General features: G+C 42.9%; 1 protein-coding gene across 2 annotated transcripts; it reads right to left on the bottom strand.

The window, feature by feature from the left end:
* Positions 1-6516: 6516 nt before the first annotated feature.
* UBA2 (ubiquitin like modifier activating enzyme 2) lies at positions 6517-24370 on the bottom strand. 2 transcript variants are annotated; one of them, XM_026680153.2, is made up of 17 exons: positions 24146-24370; positions 20505-20588; positions 19610-19680; positions 18828-18892; positions 17474-17574; positions 17245-17366; positions 15819-15886; positions 14716-14837; positions 13513-13612; positions 10055-10215; positions 9665-9758; positions 9461-9573; positions 9223-9378; positions 8960-9056; positions 7928-8033; positions 7589-7716; positions 6517-7269 (listed from the first exon to the last, which is right to left on the bottom strand). In XM_026680153.2, exons 1-17 carry the CDS (start codon positions 24353-24355, stop codon positions 7082-7084), a joined length of 1986 nt encoding a protein of 661 aa, XP_026535938.2. In that variant the 5' UTR covers positions 24356-24370; the 3' UTR covers positions 6517-7081. The 2 variants fall into 2 exon arrangements, with proteins under 2 accessions (XP_026535938.2, XP_087827929.1); XM_087971803.1 differs by having other exon boundaries at positions 6545-7269; positions 7589-7719.
* Positions 24371-24916: the final 546 nt, after the last annotated feature.

The raw sequence follows: 24916 nt of genomic DNA, 5'->3' as shown, positions 1-24916 counted from the left end.
AGAGCTCGAAGGTGGACAATGCAGGCTGCCCCTGAAATGCCAAGCCCTTCTAGCCGCTGCTTTGAGTTGCCTCTCCTCGGATGTAGCAGGAAGGACACATGTGAGATGCCAAGGCAAAGAACCAGCTGCAGCAGCCAGAGAGCAGGGCAGGATTTACCAATTTCTCCAGAAATCCTCCAGGGGGCGACAGGATCCGGGAGGGCCCAAGGGGCGTGGCCCCATAGCAGGGCCTGTTGAATGGGAGCTGAAGCACTTGCAGCGGTTGGATTTTATCTTTCAGCTCTTTCCTTTTTCTCACCTGTTTGTCTTTTATCAGGGCCCTAATAACCTTTTCTAGGTGGGTGACTTAGAACGCAAAACCACCTGTCTTCTCTTTCATTGCTATGCTAAACTGGATCTGTTGTTTGAGTCCGTCCCAACTCTGGAAACTGCCTGGAAAATCCCGAGTTTTCTTGGCAAGGTTTTTGGCGGCCGTTTGCCATTGCCTCCTTCCTGGCTTTGTATCCACAGTGGGACTAGAACTCACGACCGGCGGTTTCTAGCATGGTGCCTTCACAACCATACCAAACTGATTCTTTATGTTTACATTGTTGTCATCCAGAAAGGTCAGTATTCCAAGTCATTAGTTCATACAGAACCATTGTGGTCAGGCTGAAGTCCTCCTACCATGTCTCCCCATGCCTCCCCCACAACCCAACCCAACCCAATCCAATCCAATCTAATTATGGATTACTTGACTTTGGTTTAAAGAACTATGTACAGCTATTCTTATAATTTGTAAAACAGTTAATGGTTTAAGGCAGTGGTGGGATTCAATTTTTTTTACTACCGGTTCTGTGGGTGTGGCTTGGTGGGCATGGCAGGGGAATGATACTGTAAAATCCCCCTTCCCTTCCCTCCCCACCCCACTAACCTGCTTTCCAGCTCCGTTCTCCTGTGCAGGGCAACCAAATAAGGCCCAGCCGATCAGCTGGGACTCAATGGGGAGGCAGAGATGGGGTTGGCGGGGCCAGTCAGAGGTGGGATTGGCCTTCTCTGACAATTTCTCCTCCGGATTGGCCAGAACTCAGAGGTGGGATTTACCAATCCCCTCAGAACATTTCCCCCCAAACTATAATTAAACAGTCCAAAGTTTAATGGAACTTGCAAAGCAAAACATAGGCCAAATAATGCATCATGCCTGGATTAAATCACTCTATAATAGCTTTCTTGAAAAAACTATGAAACTGGATGCACCGAGCGTTGTGCTAGGTTTGATGCTTTGATGAGAGGAGGGAAAAATGATTATCATTGCATTCAGAAGGCAACATTGGAAGGAACATAGTACTCTGACTCTGTGGTTTCTTCCCCAAACCCCAAAAACTTTAACCTTAGACTGTCCACTATTGATCTCACCCCTTTCCTAAGAGGTCTGTAGGGGGCGTGCATAAGCGCACCAACGTGCTTACCGTCCCTGTCCTATTGTTTCTTTTATTTTTCTTATATGTACCCATTTCATGTATTCATAACTATGTTTATACTTATACCTATTATCTTGTAAGCGATTGACAAATCAAATAAATAAAAATAAATATTCTGGAAGATAGAAAGAAAGCCATCTTCTGGTTAAACAAATCAATATAAAATATCAGAATTAAATTTAACAGAGACAGATGGAATTTTTTTCACATAGGAAAATGACACAAAATGTGTGGCTATAAAATACATCACATAGTACAGGGGTCTTCAAAGTTGACCGCTTTAAGACTTGTGGACTTCAACTCTCAGAATTCCTCCTCCAGTCATGTTAGCTCAGGAATTCTGGGAGTTGAAGTCCACAAGCCTTAAACTTGCCAAGTTTGACGACCCTTGACATAGCACATGTGAAAAGGATGTACCTGATCATCAGCTAAGGATATTTGAAGTACTGGACCGGTCCAGTTCTAAGAAAAAGCCAGGACATGATAATTTTGTAATGCCCAAAAGGAGTACGAGACCCCTCCTCCTAGGATAATGTGCTCTGTTTTACTTCTTAAGCTGCTCAGATTTATCTTTTCAATAAATATACAAAACAGATTTAATTACAGGATTTGAAACCTTATTTTGCAAGTTAGAAAAATCTGTATAACAGGACTATGGTGGGCAGACATCACTGGATATATTCAAACCTTTGGAGATTTAGACAGATGCTTTAATTGGGATTCCTGGCTTGAACAAGCAGTGCTAACCTAAACCTATTCAAGAGAAGTTTTGTGATTGATATGCAAACAATCCTGTTTCTCCTGGAAGACGTATCTCCCTCCTGTCCATGAAGTCTATATGGAATGGCTGGGCATACATGTGGAGTAATTTTCTCCCCAGAATGTTATGAACTGTTGACCCAAATCTAAAAAAAAAGTTTTACTGACCTTTCAGTGGTAAGTTGCATATCACTTTTGTTGCCCACCAGCTTTAATACAATTCAGATTCTTACAATTCTTTCAATATTTGAATGTTGATACAACCAAGCGCTGGCTGCATAAGCAGCCAGAAGATTCAGCTATGATTGACATGCCATAAATACCTAAGATTAGATAGATGGAGCCATCCCCTGGGATTTAAGGCTTTTAGAGACATTGAGGCAAGGAATGCAGCTAAAGAAATGGAGTTCACATTCTATCATTCTGAAATAAGATTGCTCTTTACTTATTTAATTCGCCTAACAAGCCTCTTAAAATGCAAATCTTTTAACAAAAATACTGAGAATGGAGGTTAATAAAGTCCTCCGCTCTCTGCAGATTAAAGCTCCACATGTGCATTCATGAAGTGCAGCTTCTTCAATCACATCACATAGCCATGTGTAGGCCAGATTCTGCCCTCATCCCCAAGGACTGAGATGAAAATAGGTTACCCTTTCTATAAATACAGTAAAAACTGATCCTGGGTCTTAAAGACATGATGAGCTTGGTTTTTATACAGATCACTGAGAAAGAGAGAATACTTGTTTCTTGCAAGAATCCCAAATCTACTTTCGGGTCTATGTTGTGGTCACAATGCTCAACATTGAAGCATTTTAGTTCCACTGCAATTTTTATTTATTTATTTATTGCTCCTTCTGCTATTAATGTAAGCACCTCAATCCAACTAACAACACTTAGAAACCAGATATAAAAATTAAATGAATGATATTGAAATCATATATATATCACACATTGAAATTGACAATTATTACATTTATTTTAACAGTTAAAAGCTTGCTGGAGATGATGGTCAGAGGTTCTAAAGATAGAGACAGTGCTACTTCTGACCAACTGCAGACCTTAATGACAAAATTTACCAAGGAAGACTCTTTTTCATCCCCTCACTGTGTTTATTTGCCATTAACTTACTGGACAGAGGAAAAGGGAGAACCGTACTGTAAGGTCTGGCAGCACGCTTAAGCCAAAAATGAACCAAAACAAAGGCTTGCAAGTTAAATAAAGGCTTGCAAGTTAAATAAAGCAGACTTTTATTCTTTGATCAAAGTTAAAGAATCTGGGAAGAAGTTCCTAGCACAACACAAGGGACATGGGAGGAAAATTCTACAAAATACAGAATGATGTCTTGTCCTTCTTATACACAGAAAAGTCTTTGTTCCTAGTTCTCTAATTACTTTGTAAATCTCTAGTCATGTAATCTAAGATTTACATCTTCCTGCAACAGACAAGACTCCACTCTGGCAATGTTTACCTTTCATGACCTCTTCTCCTATTGTCCATCCAATTGATCACAATTGACCACTTTAAAGAGGCTATTAACAGTATACTTCAAAGGTGTGGATTCCTCCGAATGGAGGTACATTACATTCCCAGAGAAGTACTGTTACTTTCCTAGGGGGTGATGTTGGGGTGAAACATATCCATCCAGGAAAACAGATGGATTCAGATCGATTTAGATGGGACAATCATGTGTCTTCATAGGAGAGGGATGTAACTGATTGCAGGCATATGTTATAATTGTTTTACAAAGTGAGAGGTTAAGAAACTTTTTCTACAACAGCAAGATAAGAAATGCCTATAGAGTAACTCTCTACTTAATGCTATAATATAGCATTATATTAATATATATTCTACTGCATTTTTTATTACCCTTCAGTACGATGCCATGAGTGGAGACAAAGCAGCTCTCCTGAGATCCCGCTTGTTAGTACAGATCTTTCTCTCAAACTGTATCCCGTTTCCTTCTTGGTTGCACAACAGAAGGGAAGCTCAGTCAAACTCCGTCCTCTTTTCAAAGCACGGTGAATGCTGCAGAATATGGTAATTAGGGGCCTTATACTAAGAAGGTGGATTCATAGCGTCAGGCACAAAGTCAGGAGCCAAGGCAGTTCAAAGGAATTCAGATTTAATGCAGGCTAACATTTCCTACAAGAATTTGACCTCCTTACGGTCAAAGCAAATTGGTGGAGAGTCAACTCAACAGAATTCAAGGTAGGTTGGACTCTTTTGTGGGTGTGAAGCGACTCAAGAGTGATGATGCACTTGGCCCTTTACTCATGCTTGGCCTGGTTCTCTCCCATACATAGCTTACATTAAAAACCGGGCAGTTTGTGATTTGGAATGTTGGAAGCTCAAACTATTGTCGTAACCTTTAGCAACATTTTATACAGCAACAGGGATATAGCAACTGTTAATCATCAAATCTGTATGCTGCAGTGGTGGTATTCTACCGGTTCTGCCGCACTGGTAGCAGCTATGAGCCACCGAGACCGAAGCGGTTCTCTCCACCGCTCGGCTGTTGGGCCCACCCGCCCGCCCTGGCTCCCCTACTCACCTTTATCCTCTGGATTTGAAGCGCAGCTGCTTTGCGCGACACAGAAGAGTGCCGCATGGCAGCTGCTGAAGTGACCAGGAGAGTGCAGGCTTGCAGGAGGTGAATTAGAACGCCTCTGCGCCTGTGCAAAGTGCGCATTTGGCGTGTGCGCCCACACTATGTGCACATGTGCAAAATGCGCCCACCAAACCGGTGGTAAAAATATTTGAATCCCACTACTGGTATGCTGCCGATCTTCCCCTTGAGCGACTTTGGGTGGCTAGATTTAACTTTAACAGGGTATCTGAACCCAGCGTATACGAGGGAGATTGAAGAGGGATTATTATGCAAAGCACATTAAGTTGGAAAAGCAGGAGATTCATCCGCTCCAACTCTTGTCAGGGAACACAGACCGTATAAACTTGTGACCTACTGTTGTTGCAGTTTCATTCTGACCACATTTTGTAGGTAATAAGATGGTCTGGAGCCTTTTCTCCTCTCCTGATCATTAAATGAAGCTGGCAACCCTCTTACCCTCCATGCTTATTGCTTAATTAGCTAGAATATCATTTGAATATCACTACGAGATGGTGCCATTTAAGCAGAGTTTTAAGCCATCCATAAAGGACAGCTTTCCCCAACACAAAGAGGTTGCAGGTATTCTTCATTTAATGACCACAATTGAGGACTAGCAACTGGATTGCTGACATGGTTGCTAATGGAAAACCACATGAGTATGCTTATCGTTTTATTTCAGCTTTCTTTCCCCCCTACTTCTCTACCCTTTGGAATGCTTACTCCTAATGTTGGGGAAATTAGCAAGAAGGTAATATTTGTATTTCATTGGAGAGGAAGGGATTAGAAGAAAGTAGCAAGGGAGAATGCATATTGAAAGGAATGTGCTTGTGCCTCCTGGCATATTCCCTGTAGGCGCCTGCTTACTCTCTTCTAATCCCTTCGTCTCCAATATTTGCACTCTGCCGGGGAAAAATGAGCAGTATCGGATGGGTGCTGCTAACTGTAATGGCATGTATGTAATTGAGAGATGCTGCAAAGGGGATAAATGAGCATCTTGGTTGCAAAATATTTTTCAGCACTATCATAACTTAAATGATTGCATGGTTGCATGAGGAAATCCGTAATCAAAGTGTGTGTGTGTGTGTGTGTGTGTGTATCTCCTTTATATCCTTTGAATACAAGTAGAAGTCTCATTCTAAGATTTGGGAAAGAAAAACGATGAGAAGTCTTTACTTGCATCTGCCATCTCCTAAGATAAATGGAATTGCTTCTTGGTGTCATATTCAGTTTTGTCCTTATGGAAATGCAGTGATTTTTGTTATCCCTTGCAGTTGGGTTAGATCTCTCCGCTTACTTTTCACACTTTGACATAGTAAAATCACTTAAATTGATTTAAATGCTCTCCTGGCAAATAAAGATTTTTTTTCCTCACAATCAGTGACAATTTTTTTTATTTAAAAAACCCTCCCTTTTCAATGCCAACAAAGAATGTTTTTCAAAAGCCCTGCAATATGTTTGTGGATGCTTAAGATCAAAGTTAGTACAATATTGTGAAGTCACTTTACAAAGCCACTTTACCTCAGCACACAGGTGGTCTGTGCAAACAGATGTAATTTACAGTTAATGTATTTACTTGGTCCATTAGATCAGAGGTCTCCAACCTTGGCAACTTTAAGACTTGTGGACTTCAACTCCCAGAATTCTCCAGCCAGCAGAGCTGGCTGGAGAATTCTGGGAGTTGAAGTCCACAAGTCTTAAAGTTGCCAAGGTTGGAGACCTCTGCATTAGATGACTGGTAGAGTAGCAGTTAAGTTTTACATAACATCCTATATAAATAATCTGAAACCCTACCACTACACCAACATCCATTTTTGACATAGCAGGCACTACCAGCTGACAGAGTAAATTGTTTTACAGTAATTTACATAGTGTCCAATGTTCACTACTTGAAACACAGCTCACTTTCATTTTCAAATTTAGCTCTGAAGTTGTGACAAATTGCAAGAACTAAGCTAAGAAATGTTTTTAAGCCAGAATTGAAATGTTTTGAAAATTTACCAGTTGATAAGTCTTCATTAATCTGGGGTTCCCTTGTTTTCCTTTATCAACTCAGCTTTCAAACATTATAGAGAGCTTAATTTTTGTGACTGTGCCCGGGTAGATAAAATAATCCAGTATATTTCAAATAGCATACTGGGGAAGATCTAAACGTGACAGAATGACAGTGCAGAGATTCTGCGAATCGGGCTGATGCAGCTATTCACACCTCCCCCTTCCTTTGGCCTTTTGGCAACACCCTCCGGCATGGCAGCCCTCAGTCCAGGGCTATCACATCATCCTGTTGGTCATCCGGCAGCTCAGAGCGCATTCTTTTCGCACCGGTGTGTTCTTTGTCGTCCAGCTTCCTCTTGCGGTTCTTAGCTTCTGTGTCATCGGCATTGTTTGATGGACCTTCTTCAGTCTCAACAATCAGAACATCATCATCATCATCGTCGTCATGAGCTGAAAAAGAAAGATCCATGCTGCAAACTCGCTTTTACAGTTCTTTAAAATGCAAGTTTATAGGAAGAATCTGCGTTTTTATTTCTTTCAGTACTTTCTGCTGTTCGAGAACAATCTTTTATGAGTATGTCACAACCTGACATTTGCAGTGAAGGATGTAAATTGCTAAACCACTTTAATTCCTAAAATGTCTGGTTTCACAGAGCATTAAAAAAATGTACAAAAGAATTAGTTCTCTTCAAACAGCTTACATTTCAACAATGCCAAAACATGGTTGCCAAAACTTCCAAAATAAATTAGCAATATTGTTTTTTCTTACCTGTAGATGTTGAGGGCTGAGCTCCATCGTCACTTCCATTGGTGATATTTTTAGTGGACTGTTCTGATTTGGGACCAATGATCTCATCGCCAACAACTTCAAATTCCAAATCTTTTGCAAGATCTTCGCTGCTCAAAAAGACACAGACAAGAATGAGCTTCCATGGGCATGGCTGCAAGGTTAATGAGAAGAAGTCTTTCTGAACCTCCTCTAGGTTCCTGCCATTGGCCAAGAAAAGCCACAGATTTGACCATTGTACTAGCAATATCTATGTCATTCTTTTTTGAAGGAAATCTGATTTCAGCAATGTCTCATAAAGTTGGATTTGACCTTCCTCACCTGTGTAGCACATTGATCAGTAGGGTAAAATCCTGCAGAAAGTCGTCTGCTTGCAGCCGAGTGCCGTTTCGAATCCCAAATTCTGACAACGTTTTGTGGTTATTTGCTGTAAGCAAGAAAGGAAATCAGAAAAAGGACACATGCAATGTTTTATGAAAGCAACCTACAAAATTGTTGTAATAATCAAAAACTTAAGGCTGGTAAAACATTGAATTATAGTCAGTTGTTTGTCTAACTGAAAAAAAGGGAGACACGTACCATATCTGAGAAAGGAATATGGACACAAGATATAAAGGTTTTATGGACGCATTGAAGCCAGTTTTCAGAATTACTTCTTCCTTGACTGCACACATAGAGTTGCTTTAAAAGTGACTAAAACTACATTCTTACTCAAACCCCATGTCTAACGGCAAGCATGCCATTTTGCAGCCCAATGTGCATTCCTCTTTATAGTTCAGCTCAGAAGGACTTCAGAGCTCTTTCCCATGGACTTCTTACTCTTTCATTTCTCTCTTCCGCTTCCCTATTTGTCCAGGTGAGTCAGTGTCCCATCCTCCTCATTTTTCCCTTTTCCTTGCATCTCACACTTCTAGCAAGTACATAAGGAAAATAAATTTGATTCCCAAATAAACCAATGGAAAAAAAAGGAACATCCATGCTCTCATTTGTGTTCATGAATTTTTCCTGCTTTACAAGTGGCTGAAGAAGGGCAAACTCTCCTCCCACCACTGTTCTCTTTTGCTTCTTGGAAAAGGAGAATAAGGAATGATGGGTGACCTGGCTAAGCAGCAAATTTTCCCTTGTATTAGTTCAGTTGCAAAGGTGGTGAATTGAGAAGAGAATATTTGTTAAATTAATTAATTATAACCAGAATACAATGTAATGTGATTGTCAGAAAAAGATACGGTGTTTGTTTCTATTGTGGTGGGATTGGAGTTTGGACTAAGTAATAGCAATGCAATGTAACATACAGAAAGTTGAGAAGTGTTTTTTTTTAATATTCACTATCTGGTTTTAGCTTTAATTTCATACCTTCAGTTTCTCCTTCTTCTGAAGAGATGAGAATAGTTCCCTTTCCATCTTCTATTTGGACGTCAGGCGCTACCATATTAAATTTCTCTTTAACTATCTGTTAGATAAAAATATACTTTCAGATGCTAAGATTCTTTCTCCCTTTCTCTCTAAATTAAAAACAAGAATGTTAAAAATCAGTCTTGGGGCAGAGGTTCTGGGGAGGAGCATTCTATCAATGCTGTTCAAGCAGGAATTGAATGGAAAAAGTGCCGCTGGTTTACCTTGTCTTGCAGTGTTAAAACAGTGACTTTGTGGACATTAAGTTTCACTGTCACTTCTGGTTTACTCGCACAAACATAGCAGTTAGGATTGGGAGGGTCCAGAGCACACGGAACAAGCAACTTCTTTTTGGGGTTAGGTTGTTTATTCAGGAAAATCTTAAGAGAAGAGAAAACAAATCATGTTATTCTGGAAGGCCAAGAAGAAAAGAAAAGAACTCAGCCGCTACCCCACACTTACCGCTCTGCATTGCTCAATTTTCCCTGAGAGAATTTTTAGGCCCTCCAGCACTATCAGACCAGCTATGATGGCATTGGTAGTAGCTATAGCAGGGATAATGTTTCCTGCCATCGCTGAAAAGGAAGCAAAACGTTACGGTGCTTTTCCTGCATGTGGAAACGGCAGAGCAAATATTTTAAAAAGCTCAGGGAAACCAGAACTTACATTTAATATCAAATTTGCTCTTCATGTTCATACTAAAGATATGCATCCTGAGGTTTGCAGCAGAAGTGACAAAATCCATTGCAGAAGGCTCATCCTGTAATCAAGATTTCTGTCTTTGGTTAACAAGAAAATAGCCCCATGAAATGAAATATAAAGTAACTATATGGGTCTATCCCCCCCCCCCACCTTTCATATATTTTCAAAACCTTTCGCACACATATCCAGTAAAGAACCTTTCGATCCATTGATCGGTCTCGGACTCTACGTCATTCGTTTCATCTTAATTAGCGCTTTTTGGTTCTGTTCAACAGTATGTAAGGCTAGTTCTTAGGTTGCAGGCTGATTTATTCCTCGGCATTCAACAGATTCTCAAACATTTGCTGAACTAACCTTATCCCATACAAGCTCAGCTCCATCGCCTTTTTCTGCCAGTTGAACTCTCAGGGTCTCTATGCTTTTAGCGAACAAATGCGCATTGCTCTTCACATCTAAAACCTGCTGGTCCTTGAGGCCCAAAGGAGACTCATTCTGTTGATTAGATGTGCAGTTGTCTTCAGATGGAAGAGGAGAAAAGAAAAAACTGAACAAATTGTTCTTAACTGAATGCAATTTCACATCAAATATATTATTTGTACGTTAAGAGAATGAGATTTCCATACACTCTGAAACTATTACAAACACAAATGCACATCTGAAGCAAATCAATAGCAGCAGTTTCCAGAGTTTCTGTGATGTGTTACTCACCTTTTGTTGGAAATGTGTGCTGCCACTTCAACAGAGTTTGAAGTTTTAGCAGGAAGACACGATATTCGCCCAAACAGTATCTCAACACATTTGGCTTGTCTTTGATTCTTGGAAGCAGTCTGGACTTTGGTTACTGCTTCCCCTACAAAAGGGATCTGCTTCTGCTTTGACTAGTTTGGTTTAGTTTGGTCTAGTGGTTAAGAAGACTGTGAGTTCGAGTCCCACCTCAGCCATGAAGGCCAGTTGGGTAACTTTGGACCACTCATTTTCTCTCAGTCCAACTCACCTCATAGGGTTGTTGTGGGGAAAATAGGTGGAGAAAGGTGTATTGGGTATGTCTGCTGCCTTGAATTATTTGTAAAAATAATAAAGATGGGATACAAATAAATAAATGTTTAAATTCCTGATGAGAAGAGGGGATGGCGGCCCAGGTCGGAGCATCTGAATTGGGGAAAGCAGCCTGGAAAGCAGCCCAGGGATCTTTGGGCAAGGGTGCTGGGTGGCCGACTGGTGGAAGGTTGAGCTGAAGCAACAGCAGTTCCTTTGCCGCAGCCCGGTTCCTGCTGTGATCCACACTTCTTTGCTGACATAGGAAAACGGGCCCTCAAACAGTTGAAGGACCACAGTTCCAATGCTGAGAAGGCAACCAAGAGATCTTCACAACTGCCTGATTTGAAAACCCTCCCCTCTGGAAAGTTCAATAACTTGAGGCTTTACTGTTTTTAATATTTTATACAGATCTATAACACGAACATCCTCAACATTTTCACACCTGCACGCGTGAAATGCAATAAACTCAAGGAAGTCCTTCAATCAGTGGCTTTTGATAACTTTGGGGCAAGATTGTTGAGGTGCTGGTCAGTCTGCAGCTGGAGGAAATGAATCTAGATCTGTTCCAATCCAGTTTCAGGCTAGGATTTAGTGCTTAGTCAGGTTTGGTCACATTTCAATTATAGGTGACCTGGGGTGAAATCAGGATGGAGGTTGTGCTCAGTGGCTTCTGAAACATCAACTGTGCTATTGATGAAGCGTGCAAACTTAGTGAAGCGTGCAAACCAGCATTTGCATTTCCTGCGGTGGATGAGGAGAGCACATTTTTCTATTTGTGCCCTGGCCCCTTTCTAGAGAGGCACAATTGAGAACGTTTTAACAAACTGCATCACTGTTTGGTTTGGTGGTAGAAGTGCCTCAGAAAGACGGTCCATACAGAGCGGTAAAGGCAGTCGAGAAGATTATAGGAAGCTCACTTCCAGTTATTCAGGATGCTGCTTATAAGCACAATGGGCTTAGAGCTCAAAGCATTGTTAGAGACCCCACACATCCACTTTATGGTCTGTTTCCGTTGCTGCCCTCTGGGAGGAGGTTTCAAAGGATCTATAGCAGGGTTGCTAGATTCTGTAACAGCTTTGTTCCTTATGCCATCTTGTAAATTCGCAGGATATATTTTTTTGGCCATGTATATGTATACATTTGAACCAGACTGTGATGTTTCCGTGTCGTGTGTGTATAATGGTTATCTTTTGAGAGCTGAATGCAATGAAATTTCTTTTTAATATATGCATTCTATTCTATTCTATCCTATCCTATCCCATCCCTATTCTTCTGAGCCAGCTCCATGGGTTAGGGACTGGAAACACTGTTTACAGTAATTCTCATTTTCCCTGGGGCTGGTTCCAGTCAATGTTGATTGAGGGGATGACTCCCTGGGCCCCCACTTTACCCATGGCCAATTAAACAGTGCTGTTGATGACCTGTCTCGAGAGGCTGTATGAGTTTGGGTGCTCAACCCTGACAAGACCAAGTCATTTTGTTTGGAGCCCTGTCAGTTGAAGGCCTAGGCCATCACTGGTGCTGGATGGGGTGGCACTACCCCATATAGACCTAGTGTCCAATCTGGGGTCCTTTGGGCCTCATGGCTCTGGCTTGAGGAGCGAGTGTCGCTAGAAGGCCTTTGTGCAACTGCACAAGCAGAAGTTCTTTCTGTCCTTCAAGGCCATTCCCTATGCCCTCTGCAAGGGCGCGTTGTTCACTATGATCACTGGGCAGCAATAGCAGTTTGCACTCAAGAGCATTTAACATTAATTCTTAAATATTACATCCCATGTTATTATGTAATACACTGAAAGAGATGTAGATCGGGCAGCTGAGTCATTTATGCCATGGTCACCTCCCAAATGGACTACTCTAATGTGTTCCAAATAGGGCAGCGCTTGAAGACCATCCAGAAGCTTCAGTTGGTGCAAAATGCAATGGCTTAGGCAGTTATGCATAACCCTAGCACCGTACATGTCATCCCTCTGCTTCACAAGCTGCTTTGGTTGTCTGCCTTCTTCTTCCAAGTTCAATTCAAGGTGCTGGTTATGACCTGTTAAGGGCCTACGCAACGTGAGGCCAAGTTATTGGAGGGCCTGCCACTTCCTACATCAAGTCCAGCAGGAGGGCACCGTGGCAGATCGTGCCTGCCAAGGAGCTTCATCTGGTGGAACCCAAGAGGGGAGCCTTTCCCGTCATGGCACCCGTCCTGTGGAACATCATTCCCAAGGAGAGATGGGCTCCAACCTGACTGGCCTTCTGGAAGCTCTTAAAACCTGGTTTTTGACATTCAGCCAGGGATTCAATTGAAGTATGGAGCCCACAAGATGTTTTAAAGTTTTGGAATGCACAAAATTTAATTGCCTGTAAGTTTTGGAAGGTACTTTCCCACATTTTATTTATAGTTTTTAACCAGGTTAGTTGTATTTTGATGGTTGTTTTTCAGTTGTTTTGATGGTTTGGTTTTTGTGAAATTGTGTGTGTGCTGGCCAGTCACATATGTGAGATGGGCAGCTGTGTACATTAAATAAGTAAAGTAAAAATGATTGTATTTTCTTTTTTGATGTTTTCTTATTTGTTAGCACTCAAAGTCCTTGGGAGTTGGGTGGCATAGAAATTTAAAGAGCAGCTTGTCAAATTTAAATTGGCATGATCATATCCTTCAAACGAATATTCTGGAATCAGCACTAAATAAATGATGTAAATACACAGATCAGTTCTACTGGAGGCCAGTATTGAAATACTGTTTGGCTGATTCAATTATTTTCAACTCTTAATCTAAAAATGCTTACCTTGATTTTGTATTTCATTCCAGTCTAGAGGAATAGGAGCTTTCCTTTTTCTCCAGAGCTTATCCATTGTTAACAGATACCTGATATCATCTTTGAAAAGCTAGAAAACCAGATTTGGAAAGGAAGCTTAATATTAAGTGATGCTCTTTATCCTCTAGAAATATGAACAGTTCCTGGCTGATTGGGAATATCAGCAACAGAGCCCTTTCAAGGATATACGCTGAATCTTGACATTTGCTGATAATAGTCGATTTCTGAAGCATCTGAAATTACTAAGTGCAATTTTGTGTAAATTTGATAAAGAGAGCAAAATTAGTAAACATGCTGTATTCTGTTTGTGAACTCTAAAGGTTTAACATAAACTGAAGTGGCCTAATAGCCCATAAAAAACATAATAAAGGTCATGTCAACCCCCACCTTATCCCACTGCAACTCCTCAGGTATAGAGTGCGGCCCCCAGTCCCAAAATGGTTGTTCTCACCTGATACAAGCATTTGTCTATGTAATCCCTTCTCGCTATTTTAGCAGCTTTCCCGTCTCAATGTATAGCTTGTCGCTTTGAAAAACAGCCCTCCCTCTAAAACAACATGGAGTGTGTGAATGCCGCTGGGAGCCTTTGGAGTTTTAGCATTCCTGTACCAGTGCAGGAGGAAGAGGGCGGTCAAGGAGCAAGGCAAACACAGCTTCATGCGCGTGTGCCCGCAACTTGTGCAAATGGGGCTGCAAGGGCGTGCCTGCCACTTGTACAGCCTGATTCCAAACAGGCTGCATCCCTCTACGGGCCCTGGCCCTGGGGACCCCATTATGGAAACAGCTTCCTTTCTCTTAAATCTCCCTGATCAAAACAGCTTAAATGCAGCTGACCAAAACTGGCAATGCCCCACTGGAACCACGCTGGGCTATATAGATTTTACCGGGTATATAGGACTGGGGTTGTACTCTGGTTTTCACCTTTCAGAAGAATACATCACTAATTAATACACTGAAGTGCTTTACAGTTTTAAATTTTAAAAAATGTATAACTTTTTAACATTAAAAACTGATGACTACTGTGACACGGTGTTTCATTTAATTTCATCACTACCTCCTACTATACAAATAGGCCCTATTGCCTATTAGAAATTATAAGTCCATTATAGATATTTACTCCACTGTTCTGTTTTTCTTCAGCTTCTGCAGATATAAACACGGAGACTGCCTTACCTTAGTAAAAAGCTTAACTGCGTCATAGCCTGTGGATTTAGCCCACTCCTTCGTGGAAACACGCTTGATGTCCCCGTCCTCGTTTGAGGCTCTTGCTCTGGCCTCCGCTTCTGCTGGCTCCCCTGCCAACGATGGAATATTTCACATTCATTACGAAGATATTTTGCCCGAGACCTTTTATTGGGCAAAGAGCAAGTACGCCTTAGGAAGACAGCCCACAGGGGATGGTGGATATCATTCAGATTTCCAAGAGTTTGGCTGGACATATGAGATATTCTCAAGACATGTACCTTCTGCATTTCCTGCGTCGGACGAGGAGAGCACCTCTCTCTCCTTTGGTCCTGACCACTTTCTACAGAGGCACAATTGAGAGCATTTTCACAAACTGCATCACTGTTTGGTTTGGGGGCAGCAGTGCCTCAGATGGAAAGTCCATACAGAGCGTGGTGAGGACAGTGGAGAAGATTATAGGAAGCTCGCTTCCTGTCATTCAGGATACTGCTTATAAGCGCTATGTGCTTAGAGCTCAAAGCATCGTTAGAGAACCCACACTCCCATTCCATGGCCTGTTTCTGTTGCTCCCCTCTGGGAGGGGGTTTAGAAGTATTTCTAGCAGGACTACCAGATACTGTAACAGCTTTGTTCCCTAGGCCATCCGTCTGGTAAACTCACAAGATTCATTTCTCTCGCCATGTACATGTATACATCTGAACTAGATTGTGTTGTTTCTCTGTGTCATATAATAATATATGAGGGTATATACATAACTTTGTAGTTTATTTATTTATTTATTTATCTTTGTCATGGAGACTTTTTGAAAGCTGTATGCAATGAAATTTCCTTTTAATGTATGCTGATTAGCGTACATTCAAAGTGACAATAAAGTTATTCTAAGTCGAAGTCTTCTTAATCTAAACCTTTTAAAGGAAACAGCTAAACTTGGATGGTCCGGATAATGACGGTTTTGTGGCAAGGAGAACGGAACAGCCTTGGCTGGCCCTCTGGGAGAAAAGCCTGGTGAGAAACCGTGAAAGGTCCTGGGCCTCCACCATGCAGAGTGAAGGGCTCATGTATTCAGGAACAAAGAAGAATTTCACACTTACAAGAAGCTTCAGGATCAGCTCTATCGGGAGACACCTCTTGATCAGCATCTTCTTCTCCAAAGAGTTGGCTACGGGTTCAAACACACAAGATATACAATTTCACGGTGAGCAAAGGATGTGAATATGCACATCCTTTTTTTCCCAAATACAGCATTTGGAATTATCCTTTTGGTTTATTGGAATGCCTACTGACTTTAGCCCAATTTAACAATGACATCACAAAGGCAAGTGTTTATTTTAAGAATTAGAAACACCCCATAGTAAGAGTTAGAGATACCGTGTATCCAAGTCAGACTTGATCTGTATTCAAATATTATTATTCAAATATTATTCATATTCAGCAGTCCTTGACTTATACCATTTGTTTAATGATAGTTCAAGTTATGACAACCTCAGAAAAAATGACTTATGACACGCCCTTGAAGTTACAAGCTCCATCCCTGGAGTTACAACTGAAGTTTTCGGTGCTTGGCAACCGGCTCCCATTTACAGCATCTTGTAGTCAAGGGATCACCATTTGCAACCTTCCCAGCGGAAAATGGATAAGCAAAGTCAACTGGGGAAGTTGGATTTGCTGAATGACTATGTGATTCACTTAACAACCATGGGGTTTGCTTAACTGCAGTAAAAGCCCTGGTAAAATTGGGCCGGCTTACCTGATGACTCTCTTAACAATTGCCTGCTTAGTGACTGAAATTTCAGTTCCAGTTGTGGTCGTAAGTCAAGGATTACCTGTACTAAAGCTTCCTTTTTTACAAGGCAGTCTACTATCTCCTCCAAGCTCTATCCTCACATATATTTATTCTTAAGAAAGATTCTCTGGCATTCATTTGGAATTTGCTTTCCTCTTATTTAACCCATTATTTAATGCAGTGACAAAAGCAAGGTTTGGCCTCCTATATTCATCCTTAGAGGAGTTGTCACAAATGTCCCCGTAGCCTCCTCAGACTTGTCTTCTCAAGGCCAAATGTACCACGTTCCCCAATCTTTCCTTAAGGATCATCCTTTCAACCAATTCCAAATCATCTACAAAGAACAGACTGCAACTATTGGAATTTGCTCAAAAGGGCCCTGCTGGTTAAAGTATTCTTGGTATTCACCACTCAGTGCAGCTGTTAGAAAAAGAATATTTGAAGAATTATAACAAAAATGTCAGAGAAGTTTCCACAGAAAACAGGCGCTCTTGGCAGCTGCAGCTGAATAGGACAGGACAACGAGTCTTCCTTGTGTTTACATTTACAGCATGTTAGCTGTAATGATCTGGTATATCCAGGTTTCTTCTATAAGGTGGGATCATCCACACAATAGTCCTAGCAGATAAATCTATATAAACCAGGTAAGGAACCCCAGCTAAGGAGTTATGAGCAGAGAGTAGAACTCTTGAGCAGGGGAATGGCATTTTTCCCTTCAGCGAGAGGCAGCTTACTTGAATAAATACTTTGCCCACACAATGCAGTGGATGGGTTCAGAAGGAGTGTTCCGAATGGTGCAGCCTGGAAACGTTTTCTGGGTTGGTTTAGGTTGACATTCATAACATTCCGTCACCCCCTATTGAAGAAAAAAACAGAAAAAAAAGTACTGCAGTGTGAGCATTGATAAATGTTGAGGATTATAATGCTGCAGCATCAGAGACCAAAAGGATAATATCATCTTACCTTTTTGATAACGGTGACTTGTCCAAGATAGCCTGCGGTTCCACTTTCTATAAGAGGAATATCAGCAGCCAAACACATCCTGTTCACGTGGTTACGGGCAGCTGGGCAAAGAGATGACCATTACTGACTTCCAAGAACCAAAAGAGCTAGTCTCAATACTGCCACAAGATAGACCTGACTAAAACAGCTCTTTGAGGGGCTTCACAGAGAAGAGGAGGGTCAGCCTATTCTCCAAAGCACCTGAGGGCAGGACAAGATGTGTGGAAGATTATCAAAGAAAGAGATCCAACCGGGAATAAAGGACAAATTTCCTGCCAGTGAGAACAATTAATCAATGAAACGGCTTGCCTTCAGAAGTTGTAAGGTTTTCAAAAGACTGGAGAACCATTTGTCCAGAATGGTATAGGGTCTCCTGCTCAAGCAGGGGGTTGGACTAGAAGACCTCCAAGTTCCCTTCCAACTTTGTTATTCTAAGTTTTTTCTAAGAAGCCTATGTCAATGTTGAGGGCTGGTGCCTATGGAAGGGGTGGCGTAATGAACTACAGTAACGCAGCAGTTTCTAGGAAGGAAGGAGCACATTTCAAGAAAGAGGGCCTGACAAGAAGCCACACAATCCAGACCTGGACAGGAGACAAGAGGAAGAGATTTAGGATAGCCACATCCCAGAATCTCCCAGGATAGAGATACTCTCTCCTTAGAGCGAGAGTAATATATATGTTTAGTCTGATAAGATTCGGTCTATTTGATGGAAGCAAATATAATAAACTGAATTTTGGTTGATTGTTATATGCCATTTTTTGGGCAGAGCTTGACAGCCATATAGATTGCGACTGCTATTTTTTGTAACAGAATCTTACAGGTCTGAATGTGCTTCTTTTCTCCCTCACTTAATCTTTGTGTGAATTAGCAATAGCACTTATATACCGCTTTATGGTGCTTTACAGCCCTCCCTAAGTGGTTTACAGAGTCAGCCTCTTGCCCCCAACAATCTGGCTCCTCATTTTACCAACCTCGGAAGGACGGAAGGACGAGTCAACCTTTAACCTGGTGAGAATCAAACTGCCAAATTGATTTCTGACTACTGCATGAGCCAGTTCTTCTTTCTGTCCTTCCCGGCCATTCCCTATGCCCTCTACAAGAGGATATTGTTCACTCTGATCACTGGGCAACAATTAAATTAGCAGCTTGCAATCAGAGCATTTAACATGAATTCTTAATTATTATTCCCATGTCTATTTATGCATCCCATATTATTATGAAATACACTGAAAGAGATGTAGAGAATAATTGAGGTTACAAATGCGTTTGTCGGTGGGACCCGTTTAAACATGTAAGATGCAAAGAGATATCTCACCTCTGTTATCTAAGGCATTCATTACTAGGGTGAACTGACGAAAAAATTCCACATTATAATCAGGGCTGCAGAAAAAGAGCACATACTTGTTTTAATTAAATATGTCAAATGAAACCTATGTGAATACAATCTTTTCCAAACATCAAATCACTAAGCTTGTAATTCCACTGATTACCCAGTCCATTACACAAACTATATGAAATTAGCAGGTTAATTCAAAATACTCCCCAGCTTACAGTTAAGACCCCGACCGGCGTATAAAGCGACCCCACCACCACCCAAACCCGGGCAGGAGGCCAGCGCGGGATAGCGGCGCGCGGGATCCGGGCGCCGGGCCCCCTCCCCCAACGCCGAAACCAAACCCCCCCTGACTTGGCAAAAAATTCGTCTTTCAGTTAATATATCAAAACAGTTTGAAGAAAAATAAAACGGGCTGTTTTATTTCAGGCTGGAAAGCTAATGGATAGAAGACCACTGCTCTTTCTACAACCTGTTTCTTTAAGCAAAAGCTAGTTAGGATCCAAAGAAAAACATTTTATCTTCTGAATAAAATTGACTGTCAGATATGTACAGCTAATGATGAGCTAATGGTTTCAGAAGTTTCAGTAGCTATCAGGTATTCTATGTTACCAAATCAGAATTAAATAGAAAAAGAAAATTCAAATTACAATGCTACAAGTTATGGAAGAAACCCAGTTGTATGTGACAAAGAAAAATTATTCCAAAAAACAGACATTCAAATAAAAAGCACTAAAAATCTTAAGAACAAGAATCAGGCATACTTCATAATGCTGTCATGATAAGCAATAATATTAGCTTGTTGGTGAAATCGTAGCACACTTTCCTTGGCAACCTGCAAGAGATCAAGAAAGCACACTGATACTCAAGAACCAATTAAATCTTAATTTTATACAGTAAGTCAAAATGACCTTATGGATTTTTAATTCTGCAAGACAATAGGAGACACAAACCAAACCGAGATGAAAAGCAAAAGGTTGCTGTATATACACCCTTTTGTTGTTTAGCGATGGCAGCCCTTTCCCGTGATTTGGTCATTAAGCGAAATAGTTGCTACATGAAGATGTGAGAGGGAGAGGGAAAGAGGGACACTGCAAAGATCACTGGCAGAATGACAACTTTATCACCCAAAAGGTAGAGGAAGGAACTAGGGGATCAGCTATATTGGATCACAATTCTTATTAACAGATATGAAATAATAGAGGTGCCTGCTGCTTGTGCAAATTGAGATGTGCATGCACCCTCGCCTGCTGCTTGTCCAGCCCAGTTCCAAATGGGCTGCATCCCAATACCAGGCCATGGTTCAGGGATTGGGGACCCCTGCTCTAAGCCCTAAACAACTTATGATTTTACTTAGTGCCCAGATCTGGATGGCTTTGGAGGTGTGATTTTTTTGTCTGCTTTTTAAACATATTTTTGTTATTTCTTGTTTACTTGCTTTTAACACAATGTTAGACACCCAAGGCTGCAATATGTGAGTTAGGAAGCCACAAAATTGAACAAAATAAATGAATATTTAAGGAACTGTTGTCCAGTGAATAATGGAGAGGAACAAATGAAAACAACTTCTTAAGCGAGAGAGGGGGAGGATATAAATGGTGAATAATTTGAATTAGCTGAAAAATATAAAAAACTGCAGATACTTAGGATTCCTCTTACCTGAGCTTTTGATCGCCCAACATGCTTCTTTTGAAACAAGAACTGCCTATTGAGATTACTGACATCTATGGTATCCAGATCAATCTAGAAACATAGTAATCGTAGTTACCAGATTTGTTCTGATGAATTTTAAAAAGCACATTTTATGCATATCAGAGATCAAGCTATTACTTTTTGAATGAGGAAGGACCCAGAGAAACTTACCACCCCTTTGCTTTCACCTCAGTCTCCTCCAAAAATACAGCTAGATACTATTTCGTTAAAAGCTGAACACTAATATGGATTTGGGTCATTGTGTAATACAAATTATTAATTTAAGAAGTAGCATTTGTCAATCAATTCTCAATTAATATTTTCAACTGCCTGCTTCAATTAGCAGTCCAAAATCAGAAAACAATATACAGTATACCACACAATATTGTCTGTTATGTGCACAACAATCTTATACATCTTCCATGATTGTTAAATGGGTCTCTTCTTTGTATGCTCAAGGCTTCATGTAGGTGCTTTGGTAATCCCATAATTATTAGAATGCAAACAGAATGAACTGGGTCCAGGTTTAGTCATACTTAAAAGTAGAATAACTGAAATCAGTGAGACTTGAGTTGATCAAGGTATCAGTGAATTTGCTCCCAGTATAATTAATCCTGAATCCAGCCTACTGCATATTAAAAATATAGATACTTCTATTTTCTAGCTTTTACTTTGCAATAATCAACGAGAAATAATTTTTCATTTGCATTACAAAATAAAATTAGTTCTGTTGCCTGTTTTACCATTAGGTCCTGCTGAATTAAAATTATAGAATGAGATTAATCAATAAAACATAGCTAAACTAAGCTTTATTAGCAGAAAAAATATTACCTGTACCCATCCCATACAGGTGCAAAAATACACTTATCTAAGCTAGAAAGATCTATAAGGATGTAGCAGCTTAATTTATGGATGTTTGAAAATACCATCTGAAATCCTCCACAATTTTTGTATTCTTTCTTTATATTAGTTCAAACTTTTAAGCATTTTCTATCTCCTGCCTACCCCAAGCCCTTCTGTGAAAACATTAATTCACAATCCTTTTACAATTAGGTGCTGCCAAATACACAGCAGTCATTGTACACAAACACTGAAAGAGACCAATCTTAAGGATTTTGCAAAAAAAAACAATTGACCTTCAACTTTGCAGTTTTAAAGAGTTTAAATACTTTAAAGAGTTGCATTCGCAGCAAAAAAAAAAAAAAAAAAAGCTCAATTATGAATTGACAATCTTGCAGCAACCAACTGTAAAGACCCATTAAATACATTCACACAACATATTGAGTTTCACTAGCTTTAAAGAGTTTAAATACTTTAAAGAGTTGCATTCGCAGCAAAAAAAAAAAAAAAAGCTCAATTATGAATTGACAATCTTGCAGCAACCAACTGTAAAGACCCATTAAATACATTCACACATTACTATTAATCTTCTCATCACCCTTATCACCCATCCCTCCCACTTGTGACTGTATGACTGTAACTTTGTCTCTTGTATCCTTAGATTTATATCAGGGTGGGCAAACTTTTGGCTCAGGGGCCGCATTGACTTTTAAAATTTGACAGACGGGCCGGGTCAGCACAAGATTTTGGGGAATCGCCCACCCTTCCCTCTCTTCTCCTCCTTCCTCCCCTCGGAGGCCCCTTGAGTCAGGAGTTGCTACCGCCGCGCGCTCCAGTCCCGCTGCGTCTCGGAAGGGAAAGGCAAAAGGAACAGCCACGGCGGTGCTTTGCAACGGGAGCAGCGGCACCGGAGGCTCAGGCTCAGCGGCTCCTGGTTTTGCCTTTTCCTTCCCAAGGCAACATGGGACTGGAGCCGGGCAGCGAGCTGCGCCGGGCGGTAGCAACTCCTGACAGCCCCAGCCAGACACCTGAGGGAGCCCGGGCGAAATCAGCCTGTTGCTGCTGCCGGAGCACCGCCAGATCGCTCCTCCAAGCAGTCGCTCACGTCGCCGGGCTTCCTCTGTCGCGTGGTCAGGCCAGCGCGAGAAAGCCCGCTTTGAAGTTAAAAGGAAGCTGAAAGTTGCTGGTTGCTCGGGTGCTGGGAGCAGGCTTTAAGTGCCGCCGAGCAGGACCGCCGAGCCGGAACGGGCACCAAGGCAGGGCATCCACCAGCAGCGGCCCTTTAGGTGGCTCCAAGCAGCCCGCCCGCCCGCCGGTGGAACCTTTCCCGCTCTCGGCAGGAAGACGCTGCCTGCAAGCTTTGCCTTTGCAAAGTTTAAGCCTGAAGCCCGGGAAAAAAGGGGATCGGGGCTCACCTTGGAGAGGTCGCACTTGATTTTGAACTCCTGAGGCCTTTGCAAATTTCTTTTCTTTCCTACCCCTAGATCGGACTGTTTTGCAGCTTTGGGGCCACGTACACAGGGCAATACGCCACACCCAGCGATTTTTTTCAGGGGCGGGCGGATTGGACAGACCAATGGCAGTTATTTTTTTCAGGGCGGGCCGCATTGGACAGACCAACGGGCGGATGTGGCCCGGGCCGTAGTTTGCCCACCCTGATTTATATGGACTGTTTCCAGTATGATTTGATTGCTTATTTGTACCCTATGACTCTTATTAAGATGATGATCTTGACGAATGTATCTTTTCTTTTATGTAAACTGAGAGCATTTGCACCAAGACAAATTCCTTGTGTGTCCAATCACACTTGGCCAGTAAAAGAATTCCTATTCTATTCTATTCTACATTCCAATACTTTTTCTTCTCGTCTCTTCATTCCTATTTCTATTCTATTCATTCCCTATTCTACCCTACTCCATCTTCAATTCTAATTCTAATTTTGATTCTATTCTATGAATAAACACAGTAAGACTTCAGAATCACAGGAACTCAAAATACAAACCACTCATCTAACATTAACTCCCTGACAGGAGCCCAACAGAAAATCCATAATGCAAGAGGTGCCTATTTGATGTCCCGGCTCTAAAGGTAGCCTGCTCTCTTACAGGGAGGCTCCACCGCCAGCTGCCTCCACATCCAAACAAGAAAACTGCTTGTGAGAAGCGTTGTTAGATGGGCTCCAAATCCCTCCGGAGCAGGGGTCTCCACGCATGGCCCCTTTAAGCCTGGCGGACTTCAACTCCCAGAATTCCCCAGCCAGCTTTGCTTTCTGGGAGTTGAAGCCCTCCAGGCTTAAAGGGGCCATGCGTGGAGACCCCTGCTCTGATCAGGGCAGCTGCTCCCTCTTGCATCTCCCCCGAGCCAGGCGACGAGAACCGCCAACAAAGGAGAGACCGGAGGCGGCCCAGGGATCGCGGCTTTCCGGCCCTGCGAGGGAGGCCAGGAGGTCCCGGTCTACCAAACTTTGCTGCAAGGGAGGCCCGGGCAGGACCCTCCGGACCCCGGTTGCAGCTCCCCACCCTCCTGCTTGGATGCTGTGCGGAGCCCCGGAGGGGTTAACCGGGCGGGGGGGCTGCTTTTCCCGGGGAGCCGCTCATCCGGGGACCCCGAACCGCAGCCTCGCGCAGCTTTCCCGCCCCTCCGCCTGCCTCCATCAAGCCCCGCCCCTCCCGTGGGGGGGGGCGATGGAACGCGAGCGGGCCGAGGGCGCCAAGCCGCGCGCTCGCGCCCCCCCCCCCCCACGCCCGCGCGCCTCTCAGGCCTCTCACCACGTCGATGTGGGCGAAGCCAGTGAGCACCAGGTCCTTGAGGAGCTCGCAGCCGATGCCGCCGGCGCCCACCACCAGCACTCGCGCGGAAGCCACGGCCTGGGCCAGCTCCTCTTGCAGGGCCAAGGCCGCCGCCGTCGCCATCCCAGCACTGAGGAAACGGGCGGGAAAAAGGGACGGCGAGGGAACTCCAACCGAGGCGCCGCGCATGCGCAGCTCCTCAGGCCGCCTCCGGCGAACCCTCGCCACAGAGCGCACTTTCCCAGAGCGGCCGCTGCTCTGGCTTGCGCGGCTGCCCCTAGCGGCCGGTGGGTGCGGCGCGGACTCCCGGCGCTGGACCGCGTCTCCCTGGCTCTCAGCCACCCCGGCGCCCGGCAACGGCAGAGCGGAGGAAGGGCGCCCTGCTGGAGGGGCCCCTCGGTGCTCCATGCCAACCGGCTGCAGGAGGCTGAGCCCGACCGGCCTCTTCTCCGCTTCCAGCCGGGCTTTGGAAGCCACGGGCGGCATCCGCGGGAGAAGCGCCCCGTCCGATGCCCTGGCAGCTCTGCTTCCCCGAAGGCTGCAAGCCAGGTTCGGCTCTAAGCAGCCGCGTCGCAAGGCTTTCTCCAGCCGTCGCAGCCGCTTCCCTTTGCGGCAGCCGCTCTCGGCCCAGGAGCCACCGGGCACCGACCCGCCGCAGCTGCTGATGCTGGGAACATCTCAACCAATAAATGCTCTGCCCTACATATTGGCAAAAAAAATCAGAAAATAAAATATAGGCTGAATAGTCAA

Source organism: Notechis scutatus, chromosome 9 (genome assembly GCF_049901735.1).
Source record: "Notechis scutatus isolate UNSWTSFEM ecotype Mainland chromosome 9, rNotScu1.2, whole genome shotgun sequence".
Classification (NCBI taxonomy): domain Eukaryota; kingdom Metazoa; phylum Chordata; class Lepidosauria; order Squamata; family Elapidae; genus Notechis; species Notechis scutatus.
Note: the sequence above shows the minus strand (reverse complement) of the source record. Positions and strands in the feature narration are given on the sequence as shown.

Coding starts and splice junctions, on each gene's coding strand:
- UBA2 (XM_087971803.1), bottom strand. CDS start 24,355: ATGCGCGGCGCCTCGGTTGGAGTTCCCTCGCCGTCCCTTTTTCCCGCC. Junction 9,574..9,664: donor GAGCAAATTTGATATTAAAT/GTAAGTTCTGGT, acceptor CTTCCTTTTCAG/CGATGGCAGGAAACATTATC. Junction 8,034..8,959: donor AGAAGAAGGAGAAACTGAAG/GTATGAAATTAA, acceptor TCTTGCTTACAG/CAAATAACCACAAAACGTTG.